The sequence below is a fragment of the Pleuronectes platessa genome, chromosome 8 (genome assembly GCF_947347685.1).
Source record: "Pleuronectes platessa chromosome 8, fPlePla1.1, whole genome shotgun sequence".
Taxonomy (NCBI): Eukaryota; Metazoa; Chordata; class Actinopteri; order Pleuronectiformes; family Pleuronectidae; genus Pleuronectes; species Pleuronectes platessa.
Genome location: NC_070633.1, coordinates 9758696 through 9771881, shown reverse-complemented (window position 1 = coordinate 9771881; position 13186 = coordinate 9758696). Strand labels below are relative to the sequence as shown.

Genomic DNA, 13186 nt, shown 5'->3' with positions numbered 1-13186 from the left:
GAGCTGCCTCGCGCTGTTCCACTCCTGCTCCGGACGCACGGGAACGCCCCGCCAGCTCAGCCGCGGCCCCACTGGCTGAGCCCCTTTTCCACCGACCACGCCCCTTCACATATATTAATATATAACGAGGACGCCATGGCTGGTCTGCAGAGTGCCTCCTTCTTTATACTCCAGTGTATATGTTAAATTGTGAGAGTGTATAATGCGATCGTTACCACTAAGTGACCTGACTGGTTTAAAGTGAGACAACTGAAATGTGGAGCTGTTCAGATCACATTAAATGTTCCTGCCACATCCACAACCTCCATCACCACATACACACGTTTGCATAGTTTTCCTTATTGGGACTTTGCATTGACTTCAATTCATTGTGTACGCCCTAACCAAAACCTCCGCCATAACCTTACCTAAGACCAGTCCATGCACAACCAGAGCCAGAACCTGACCACCCTTCACATGTTTCCATTGACTGTAACCTGGAGCTCAGAAAAGAGGTTTTGTCTCATCAGGACAATGCTTTCGTTAGTCCCCATGCGAACCCCTGGACCTGACAAGGTCAGTGTTTCTGCTGAGAAAAGTCCCCAGAGAGGGCAGAAACAAGCACACACACACTATCTTGTTTCTCTATAGCTCCGAAGACACCCATTGGCATAATACATTCCCCAGCACCTACACTAACATAAACCTAATTTTAACCTGAACCCAATTCTAACCCTAACCCTATTAGAACTCAAACCTAAACCTAATTCTTACCTAAACCTTATATAGCCTAAACCTATGTCTAACCCTAACCCAAAGTTAAAGTTAAGCCAAGCCTAATTCTAATCTAAACCTCATTCTAACCCTAACCTTAACCTTATTCTAACTTAAACCTAAATCTAACCAAACCTTAATCTTAACCTCAACCTTAACCTTAACCTTAAACTTATTCTAACCTAAACCTAAAACCAATTCTAACCCTAACCCAATTTCAACCTAAACCCAATTCAAAAATCTAAAACCAAGTCTTGACCCTCAAACAAACACACACACATCACCTCTGATTCTCACCCTTGTCACTCTTTTGCTGCGTTCATGGCCCCTCACAATCTCCACACATCCAACTGGCTTAATAAGTATTTAAGTTGAACATGTTGTAAGTATATCAGTAGTTTGACACAATGTTTGTACCTAGGATGTGTGCAGCAGGGGTAGGACGCAGACTAGAGAGAGAAAAACACAATTACAACGGACATATATGAAGTCACTTTCACCACAGCCCTCATCATCATCAGTCATCCCTGTTCCACGTTCTCTCCGACACCCCATGAAGGCAACATCGCTGGTACATGACAGAAGATAACACCAAAAGAGATTTAAAAAAAATACATATACTCCATAGATTTAAAGGTCAGCAGAAAGTCATGGTGGCCAAACCCAGACACAATGTAATAAGATGTAGGTGTCTGATTACAGTTACTTTGGCAGCATACAGCCAACTCTACACAATTTCATTTGTGGTTTTCATTTGTTGCACTTATAAACAGGTTGGATAAAATATTGTAAACCAAATTTAAGATTTATTTTAATTTTTCACAATTAATAAAGTACTGCAGATGCAGAGTGAATCTTTTATTCTGTAATAATGATAAATTATACAATTGCAGTGGTATCACGTGGGAATTTATATTCCATATCATAACGTGATTAACGATCCTTTGAACGACATCCACTGAGTCTCTTATTTACGAGTTAGTTACTTCTTCCGCTTTGTTGACGTCTCACACGTACTGTGCCTTCCCAGCATTCACCGCGAGCTCTGCAGCATATTATTGACAAAGAGACGAGGCTAGAGGCGAACAACAACAGGGTGCGATCACACACACAGACCGCGGAGACTCTGACCTGTGTGCTGACAACAAGGTAAAACCCTCCTCCGACTATTTGTCTTCATGTAGGACCTCTTTCGGTTGTGTCCTGTGTAATGACACCGCGCACAGACAGCGTTTAGTGGCGATCAGCTATCACCTGGGCTCGGACTAGCAGGCTAATGCTAGCTAACGTCACCAGCGCTGTACGGCGGTTAGCATTACACTGTAACGATGTGTTAACTACAGGGACAGAGCGAGCGAGTGCGACCGTGAGCAGGATGTATTCTTTCTATTTCTATTTCTAATAAACACTGAAGCGTGAGGACCTTATATCTTGCGTCTGTTCACGCTGTCACTCACGATCACGCCACACTTTAAAGGCAGGCTACAGTGTGTGCTTTAAATACAGTCTTTAGATACAGTCTTTAAATGTAAATATGAAGAACCACACCATATGACGCCTCAGTAAGTGATGAGCGAGTTCAGCAGAGCTTAGTGGACATGGAGGTGACCGTATCGCGATGTTCACGTGTACGTGGAAAACAAAAGTGTTGATCGCCACTTGGATTGCGACACCACGAGCCCCTGGTTCCTCGAGGTGCACAGTAACCATGTAAACACAGAGACACGTGACCGGACAGGCCGAGCTCCTGTTTGTCTGAGCCTAACTTGATTAAGGTTCATGTTTTTCATGTGGAAAAAGTGATGAGGAAGAAGCAAAACATGTGTTTATCGGTAATAAAACAGATTTGCCCTTTTAAACTATAGTTAGATAAAGAATGTTAGCACGAGCATATAACAGTGCACTGATGCCTTTGAGAGTATTGATGAATTAGCTTGTGTAAACTGTACTAAAATAGCAAGGTGCCACTGCTTCATGTCAGCTGAAGCAGGGGCACCTCATAACAGGTTGGCAGTGGAACTTTTGGCCAAGCTGATATATTGTCTGTCTTTTCTCATTTTTTTCTCCATCGTTACTTCCTGCCTAAAAAATCCACAATTAATTTAGTTGTGGATTAAACCTTGGTAGTGCATCTTACATGTTATGCTTTAGTGCATTAGCCACAACAGAATATTGATGTGCAAAAAAACTAAATACTAAACTAAAAACTAAATAACACGGCACTCGTTGGAACATATACCTCCTTCAGGGCCCAAGACTCCTTTTAAATCCACACAAGCTGCACCAAATGTCCCATACTCATATATATCCATTCCGTAAGTGCCTGATTATAAAATTTTTTAGAAAAATGCCATATCTTGCAATGTTAAAGAAAGTGACCAAATCTCCTGGACCTGCCGCTTGATCCAAATCTTTTCTGACTTCAACCAAGTTTTGTGAAAATCTTGTTTTTTCGTACAAACAAACAAACAGATTACCTACTTGGCGGAGGTAACTATGATTGTAGTCCAACAAAAACAAAGTCACAGATTGTGTGTCATTGAGTAACTGTACTTTATTATCCCACTTTGTTACTTCACAGTGTCATGTCATGGTGCTAAGAAGCTGAGGGCGGGAAGTGCCGTTTCCACCAAAAGGGAGTTTTCACAGCTTGATAGTGGGTAGAGAAGGGTGGGGGGCCCAGCAGGCAGACCGTGGACGGGGAAGGGGACGAGCTCAGCTGGAGCCAATGCAGCAGCAGCATCGACAGCCTGAGCTGGTGGAAGGAAACCTTCCTGTGTTTGTGTTCCCCACTGAGCTCATCTTCTACGCAGATGACCAGACATCTCACAAGCAGGTGCTCACCCTCTACAATCCCTATGAATTCGCCCTCAAGTTTAAAGGTTAGTGGGCAGAGGAAAATACAATTCACCTCATGCTTCTGTGTACACTGTATCACATTTGGGAATTATTTTTGAATAGATTGGTAACTTGTGCACTTGTTGATTTTTGTCAGTGCTCTGCACAGCGCCAAACAAGTACACTGTGGTGGATGCCACCGGCGCCGTCAAGCCACAATGTTGCGTTGACATGTGAGTTTGTTTGTTGTGTGTAGGACATTTATTTTTCATGCAGTGGTACGCCACCAAACATCTATGAAGTTGTTATTCATGCCCATGTCTTTTGTGTTCATTGATTTCTTTAAAAATATTAGAAGGTTTGCAAGGCAGCATTGACTTTATATCTCCTGTCAGTTTGGGTTGTTTATACAGCTGACCTTCCCACCTTGTTAAATAAAGACTATGTGTCCACACAGAGTCATCAGACACAGAGATGTGCGGGCCTGCCATTATGGGGTGTACGACAAGTTCCGACTGCAGGTGTCGGAGCAGAGTCAGAGGAAAGCTCTGGGTCGCAAAGAGGTGACGGCGACGCTCCGCCCCTCTGCCTCGCAGGAGCCGCCCAGCCCCCGGCCCCTAGATGATGAGCGCAGAGTTAAAGAGCAGTTTGCAGAAAGCGAGTTTTTTGAACAGACTGCATTTCAGACAGGTGAGTAGAGCTGCCTGTTGCGTGGTACTGTCCCTAGATGGCGCCAAATCCTTACAAAAGATGTGCAAATATGGGATTTTCTCACCATTCACAAGATAGAACATACGTGTGTTTTTCGGCATATCAACCTACCCCTATTAATATCTACCTACTAACTTATCTATGATTAAAAAAAAACGTGATCTGTCTCACCTTCACAGACACACTCTGACAGTATAATATGCACATGCACAGGTTGTAATTATCTTCTGATTCACATTTGTTACCAGACAATTAGGTGAATATGAAGTGTCTTTTTTTCCTCCTACACCATGTTACCTGTTTCCTGTTCATATTCTCGCATACATACTGGTATAACAAATAGGTGAAGGATGGGGTAGGGCCTAAGGGAGAACCTATTCATTTCTGGAGTGGAAGGTGGGGGGTGCATTCAGTTTTTTTTCCCCCATTTCCTTTAGCATGGTGAAATGGGGAGTTAGCCTTGAGTAAGATTTAGCTCTCTGATTGGACAAAGCCTCAGTGCTAAAAAATATAGTTGATCTTCATAATGAGTCAATGCTGTAACTGCATTTACCAGTTTGCCAATCCCATCACTGTTCACTGCTATGTGTTGCTAATCCGAGTACATATTGTAGTTATACTGATAAGTCAACAGTTTTAGTTTCATAAACCCTGTCTGATCTTATCCTGTAGCTACAAAATTCTTTGAGGTCTACAACCCTCTCTTTGATTAGAATGAAAATAAGTTTGGCTTTTCCATGCCACAAAATCTGTTTAAGGCACATAAGTCTGGTGAAGAGTTTATATATCTCTTAAATTAAGCAGCAATGACATGATCCCACTAACAAGCCCTGTCTGTGAATCCAAACTCTGATCACACACTGTGTCCTCTTTCTCTCCGCCTCCTCCAGTGTTGTCTAAACACTATTAAAAGCACATCAGTGAGCCGCACCTTTGCACTGGGCATCCTCCTCATGCATTACCATGAGCGTGGACACTAGTTTATTTTGAGTCAATCCCACACACTGAGCTGCTGCTGGAAATACTCAGCAGTCTATAGCACCAACTGTGTGCTAGAAAATATTTTCCATATGCAAATACACTATTTAATCCTGTTTGAGTACTGTTTGCTAAAGTTAAAAGATCAGTTATAAGAATTTAGTGACATCTAGTCTGCATGTTGCAGCTGAATACCTCTCACCTCACCCTCTCCTTCCTAACATGGAAGAGAACCTGTGGAAGCCCGCAGTTCTCATAAAAACTCAAAAGGTGTTTAGTTGTCCGGTTTGGGCTACTGTAAAAAAACATCGCAGCCTCCATTGAGCGGACCCGCTATAAAGTATTTAAATATAAAGGGCCCATTATAGGGTAAAGAAAACAATTCGTACATTTAGATGTAACACAATAGTGAAAACATCACCAGGATTCTTTTTTATTTTCTATTCCTGCCTATCACCTAAATCTTACCAATCGAACCTTTTAAGTAGCCCATTTTTAAATTATACGAATAGTTTATTTATCATTTATTTCAGATTTTTATTGTATTTTCACGTTATCTGACATTGGATTCTTTTTATCTAATTATTTCCCTATTTATGTTTTAATTTAGTGCCCTATGTGAAGCACATTGCAGTGCTTTTTTTAAATAGGTCTATAAATAAACATCAAACAGTGAGCTACAGGCCAAGAGCCACAGACCAGCAGGTGATTTCTGAAAGTAAGACACAGTAACATGTTGTTGGTTTGGGTCTTTTCATAGGATTTATTTTTACACCCTTAGAATAATTTTGTGAACTTTTCTAAATGATGAATCTGATCACAGTGTATCCCTGTGTGTTTGTGTTTGTGTGCTTGGTAGAGAGCCGTCCTGTTGCCGGAGGACCCAGTTTGCTGACGGTGCTGCTTGGGCTGGTGTGTATGGCCGCCCTGATGCTCCCGACGCTGGGGGAGCAAGACTCTACTGTGCCTCTCTACCTCCACTTAAGTGTTAACAAGAAACTTGTAGCTGCTTATGTTCTCGGTGAGTGAGACAATTCACGTCAGTGGATAAAATTAATAATAACTTAATTTATTGAGAGCGTATAAAATGCTGCACAACAAAAAAAAACGAATAAAATACAGAAGGAAGTACATAAATAATAAAGGAAACCCCAAGTTATTTTAGGAATATACAAGCAATTTTTTTTTTACGGGACTTAAAAGAAGACAACGTCTTAGTCAGCCTTATTTCCTAACACAATTCATTCCAAAGCCCTGATGGGAAAAGCTCTGTCACCCCTAGTTTCCTGCCTAGAACCAGGAAGTGTCAGCAAACCCTTGCCTGAAAATTACAAGCTATGCAAAGGTAGATGAGGAACTAAAAGGTCAGAGATATAACCTGGGGTCAGGTTATGAAGAGCTTAGAAGTAAACAATGTTTAAAATCAATTCTATAACAAACAGGGAGTCAATGTCAAAACGATAATTCCCTTAGTTCTAGCTAATACCCAACTGCTCGCTAGGACAGAATGAGGTCGCATTTAAATTGGATCTACGCTGATATTGTATATCTTGTTAATATGAAATGACATTGTGTATCTGTGTTGTCTCCTATCATATTGTAGGTCTTCTTACCATGGTCATCCTACGCACATGAAGCGCTGGGAGCTGAGGAGGATGAGGGATGAAAATGATCCAAAAGACTAAAGAAAACATTCTCACACCAGAGGCACCACTACGCTTCAGTGTGTAGAGCTGACAGCAGGGGACTGGGTCTATTATTATTTTAAATCGCCTCGTCCCCTCATACATAATTTTTTTTTAGCATACTCGTTTTTAAATCCACACATTGTGTTAATACATACATTTACACCACACTGAACTGATGCAAACAGGAGAACCCTCCGGAGTGTTGGTGTGAGAGGAGCTGTCCCTGAACAGGGTCTGTGAAGAATCATGAAGCCACTCGCCCAGAGTTGTCCTGTGGCCTCATATTGCCTGTGTCTGTATTTCTGTGGTCAATATTAGTTTGAAGGAACCCACATGAGAACATGATACCATGTATATAAAGCCATTCAAGTTTTGTTATGGTACTCACCTGTAACCATTATATTCAATGTTTTGAAACATTTTCAGTGTAGACGTCATGGAGCTTGCAAGCGTTGATACCTTATCTGAGTGAGTTCTTTTTTTTCCAGCAGTATGATACTTTTACATGTTACCAAAGGAAAATATTTTTTCTTTTGTTTGCCGTATTATGTCAACGCTACATCAAATGTTTAATAAAGTGTCCATACATCTGTCTGGTATAATGTTCATAGATTAAATCAGGGTTTTTCATTTGACATTTTTAAAGGGTTGGTCCGGAGTACACAGATTGACAATTACATCTCGTCAGATTTGTAATGTGAGGTAGTGAAAACAATCCCTAATCCCAGTGTAATCAGGTTTGACCTCGGAGAAGAGTCTTTGTTTACAGACCAGTAGATACGGTTCAGACTGAGATGATCTTACTGTGGCCACAAGTGTATGGTTGATATTTTATATCAGTACATGTGTGTAGTTGTACTTAATATCTTAGTGAGGACCATTTTGGGCATAGACCTCACAGAATGACCATATTTTGACCAGTCCTCACCTTTTCAAACAGCGGTTGAGGTCAAAGTAGGGGAATAAATAATGCCAACAAATGCAGGGTTCCCACGCTTGCCTTGAAAAAAAATTCCATGCTACCTCCTGATTTTCCAGGTACCATATTAAGTATTGATCTATAGGCCCCTGAAGCTTTCCGCGCCCCCCTCCCCTCACAAACACAACCCCCTAGGACACCTGACTACTAACTTGATTTAAAAGATGTGCCAGTCAAGTCTACATTGTAAATGCTTAGAGATCATGTCTTATTGATATATCAATGCATGAAATAATGCAACAATCTGTAGATGAACAACAATTTATTGAACGGGAACTTTGAGACACATGAGCACTGGGATTGAGATTTGTTCTCTCTTCTACTCCTCTCCTATCTTATCCTGTCCTCTCCTCTCCTTCCGTTTCCGGTGTGAGTGAGTGGTGGTGGTGGACGCGTGAGTGGCGCGGAGATTCAAACTGTGTTTAGCCTGTTTATGGGTATTTCTGTATTTTTTTATACTTTTCTCATCGCTTCCGTTTTATGAAGAAGTAGGTTTTCCTTTCTCGTTAATATTGTTTTTGATTACTACCGAGAGACCGCTGGTTGTATCGGCGTCTCTGGAGGAATGGCGTCCCCGGGGACGCCTCCTCCGTCTATCCGGCAGGGAGTGCGGATAGTCCCGCCGGGAGAGGACATTAGGGTGGAGGAGGTCCTGCTGGCTGTGGGCGAAGCGGTAGGACACGATAATTTACTTTTCGCCTCAAGAATGAGCAGAGCGGTGGTGGTTTTTTTGAAAGAGGAACGCCAGGTGCACCAATTAATTGAGAGTGGCCTGTTGATTAGGGACAGCTTCGTGCAGGTGAACCCGCTGTCGGTCCCCGCAACACGGATCACGGTATCCGGAGTTCCGCCTTTTATTTCTAATGATTTATTAAGAGCCGAGCTGAGCAGGTTCGGTAAGAGAGATACACAGCCTGGAGGTGAGACTTCTGAGATGCAGGGTCTGACAAAGAAATCACGTGTGACTGAGGAGGTAAAAAAATCCTCCCAGTCTGCAGCTGCAGAATTGTCACAGACAGTAAAACACGTTGAGGAGGCAGTTCCCTCAGATGCCACAGAAAGCATTGATAACACCAGTGAGGGACAGGGTCAGTCAGGTAGTCAGGCTGCATGTGGAGACATGGAGGATGAGTCCGATATAGAGAGTGTATCTTCTGTTGGGACCCCAGCTAGGAGTACCTCTCTCTATACGCTGGAGGAGATAAAGTTTCCTCGATGAAACCTTCGGCAGGGCTATTAAAGCAGATGAGTATTTTGAGGAGACTGACAAACTAATTAGATCTGTGGCTGTATTAAAGAGACAGGTGGGCTTTGAACAGTTGGATGAAAGGAAAAGATACCGTTTAAAAAAACACTTAACAACATTGAGGAAAGATGCGAAGGGAAAAACCATGAGAAAGACGAGGAGCATGCTAAACTGACGTCATCACGTGGTGTTTTCTCCTTCAATGACTACTGTTCTTTTCCTGTTTACTTTTCTGCTGTTTTTTCATCACACCTGGATTTTCAGAACCACTGTTTTAACACCATTTATGAGTTCTGAAATACTGCAGTCTGCCCTAACCCTAACCCAGCCTAAGACCCAACCTCAGATGAGCCGGCTGCACCAAACTGGACCTTCTGATAAAGATGAGAGGGAGCAGCTGCATCAGGTCTACCAGACCGGTCTACTAGGTGTTGGAGGAAGCCTGTGCCGACCTCTCACAAACCAGGAGAGCCTTCTGCTGGGAAATAAAGATGTGTTTCTCTGTGGTTGTTTGTGTTTGTTCCCTCAGAGCTGAGCTAGTTGATGAGATTTACGTTCATCACGAGCCGATGACAGCGAGTGCGACTGTAGAGGATTATTACACCGAGATGAAATCCCATCGTCTGACTGCAGTAAAACCCTAGAGGCTCAAGGTGGAGCAACATTTGGAAAGGGTGTGGGTCCTGAGAAACAGAGGATGTGGTATGTTATTTTTTCCTATCTTTATTCCACAGCTGTGTTTCAATTCGGAGATCAACATCTTTCGAAGGCTGCATGTCAAGACCAAATGAGGGAATTTGCTAGTACAGTTCAATCGCTGCTGGTCGGCATCGGATGTTAAAACTCTTAAGGTCCAACTTTAAAACTGTGTGCCGGATAATATTGTTAAAGGAAAGAAAACTTAAAATGCCAGAGGAAACAGCAGTTTTGGCCATTGAGTAAGTTTTCATCTCATATCAACACAAACTGCTTCCCCTAGGTTTACGATGGCTGAAAGGGTCAACGGCCAATGGACAAGCTGGTGAGAAGAAGAGTAGACTGTCCCACTGAGGTGGTCAATAGACCAGGAGAAGTGCATTCAAGTTTAATTTGAAATGTCCTGTCACCACCAGGGGGCACTGTGTTTGTAGTACCAGATGTCTGTGTAGATGTTGTCAGGCCGGGACTCTTGTCAGACATGTAAAGTTCGGAGAAGATTGGGACGATGTACGTCCAAGATACAACAACTTCAAATTCTAATCAGCTCATCAATGAGTCCAAGTGAAATGTCAGGTAATTCCCTCCAGGCCACCATGTGCAAAAATCAAATCAGATGTTTATTGAAAGTGAATGTCTCATAATGTCCATCCACTGTCTTATTATTAACAGATGTTAATAATGTACGGTGAATTTGCACATCCACTGAACATTTGTACATTTGCACTTAACTTATTCCTACTGTATTATTCCACCTATAGTGTATTCATATTTTTATATATTTATCCTGCTCTTAGTGTATTCATCATTCTTATATCATACCTTACCTCTTAATACTGTTCATATTCCATTTATATTTCCATGTATATTTCTAACTGTACTACATATTTATTTACATATTCCATCTCTGCACTTTAACTGCCATTTTTTTTGCTCTGCTGTTTAGATGCTAAACCGCATTTCGCTGTATATGTACTTGTACTGTGCAATGGTAATAAAATTGAATCTAATCTAATTCTTAGTTTGGTTTATTTGCAGGTGGCAGCCAACGTCGAGGGGCACTACCTCCCCCTGCTGGATCTCTTATTTCCCTTTGTGACAAATGCCTTCCTTTGTGTCCTGTTCCTGGCTCCGCACTACAGTAAATACATCAAAGACGCCATTACATCAGAGACAATCTGACGTCAAAGCATCTGTACAATCATAGAAATTCCTCTTCTTTGTATCAGATGAGTGATAGAAATGGTGCTGGTAATAGGAACCTTGAAGTGGTTCTTATTACCGAGTGGTGTGTCGCCACCCGCAAAGAAGTAGAAACAGTTAAACATATTCAGAGCAATCCCCTGAAGCTCATATCTTAACAGTGCAGTCCACTGAGGAAAAAAAGATGATCATGACAAACAAGAACGATGACAAGTGTGAGAACCAGCAGCTGAGAAGTCTTCTGCAAACCATCGATGAACTGATGGAGAAAGAGAATGAAGAGAAATTAAGAAAAGAGCTGGAGAAGATTAAACAGATGTTAATAATGTACGGTGAATGCATTTTGAAGCGGAATGCGTCCAAGCTAAGAGACACCTCAGACGCCTGCTTCCCAGTCTGTCTGCCGGCTACAAGCCAAGAGCAACCGGTGCTGGAGCCAACAGAATCCCCGGAGAGCCGCCAGGAGGAAGTCTCACACAAGCATGAAGCAGGGATGTATGGAGGAGAGGTCCAAACTGTCTCAGGACCAGTGCAGGGAGGCAGTGAAGGAAGCAGAAGACATCAAACAAATGAATAGTTTTCTGAAAAATGAAGCCCAGATGCTCCTTGAAGAGCTGGACACGATGAAGGTGATTGACCGACATGTCGTGGCCTCGCAGGCAACAGAAGAAATCACGCAGCTGAATCGGGAAAATCCAAGTCCGGAGCTCATTGGAGAGCGTGAGAGGATAACAGAGGAGGAGAACCCCCCACAGATGGTCAGGGACTGGTCATGTACCGAGGAACTCACTGAGGAACTGGAGAAAATGAATGAAATGAGAAGACAGGATGAAGCCGAGTATGAGAGGACACATTCCTCTGATTCCCCTTTCAGGTCAGATAACTGTGAAATAGCCGCTCCAGAGTTAGATCAGCATCAGAAACTGGAAAAAGCCAATCAGCTGCTCCAGGAGTTGGTGGCAGATTACAAGGCCAACATGGTCACTCTCATGATCCAGGTCTCAGAGATGCGGAAGACTCTGCTGAGTCTTCAGATAGAGCGGGCGTCACTTCAGAAAAGCTTCTCAGAAGCTCAAGCTCAACTGAGGTCAGAGACCAAGTCAAATGTTGCCTTGCGCTCAAAAATCCAGCAGCTTAGAGAATTATTAGAGCAGCAGCGCAGGCAGAGCACAGGAGAGCAGGAGGAGGACTCGAGCGCTTCACAGCTCAGCTCCCAAGAGCTGCCTCAGAAGAAGAAGAAGAAGAAGAAGACATTTTGGAGGAGGTTCATTGGCCTCTGTCTTTGTGGCCGAAAGGCTGGGAAATGTCAAAGCTGCATTTAGTGACTCTTATCTTGGTTATTATATATTTTTAAAATATTAATAATATTTTTGGTGTATAATGGTTGCAGCTAATGTGCACTATGATCACAACCAGACTGCTTCTCATACAATATGTCTACTCACATATTCTACCATTAATGACAATGAATCTGTCATTGATGCTCCCTTCATCTGTATCAGACGTTTTATCTTATGTATATGATTATATGCATATTTTTGTGTAGTTTTGTTGAGGGTTGAGGACAACGGATGTTGCATCTTGTTACGATCTATGAAACAATTTGTGATTGTGTTGAATGTGGGCTATACAAATACAATTTTAAATGTATAGTTACACCTGAATTAAAGAATGCTGATACATGTAAAACAGTTTCTTCCTGCATTTCTTTATTAGCTGATAAAGTTGTACTGGCACCATCAAGAACGAATCACACAAGATGCGATATTTTAATAAAATAAGACTCATGTTTATGCCTTATGCCTGGACATTGGGTCTGAGAGGCTTTACACCTCATCCAATTAGGCTAATTAAAAGTAAATGCATTGTACAGTGATGTAAAACCAGGTCCAGGTGCAAGATGCCCATGGAAAGACGGACAGCAGACCTCCAGTGGAGGGTGGTGCACGGGGCGAAAGCTACAAACAGTTACAGAGTGCACCTTGATCCGGAGCTGGGGGAGGGGTGTACCCTCTTTATCAAGCTGAAACACTTGAACATTATTTTTTTCAGTGCCTTCGGCTCGAAGCACTTTTTTAAGTTGTTGAAAGACTG

At 42.4% G+C, this 13186-nt stretch overlaps 1 protein-coding gene across 1 annotated transcript; it reads left to right on the top strand.

The window, feature by feature from the left end:
* Nucleotides 1-1759: 1759 nt before the first annotated feature.
* On the top strand, nt 1760-7558 carry mospd1 (motile sperm domain containing 1). The gene is made up of 6 exons (XM_053429448.1): nt 1760-1902; nt 3335-3635; nt 3749-3824; nt 4049-4281; nt 6140-6301; nt 6884-7558. The coding sequence occupies exons 2-6, from the start codon at nt 3482-3484 to the stop codon at nt 6913-6915; spliced, it is 657 nt and encodes a 218-aa protein (XP_053285423.1). The 5' UTR covers nt 1760-1902; nt 3335-3481; the 3' UTR covers nt 6916-7558.
* Nucleotides 7559-13186: the final 5628 nt, after the last annotated feature.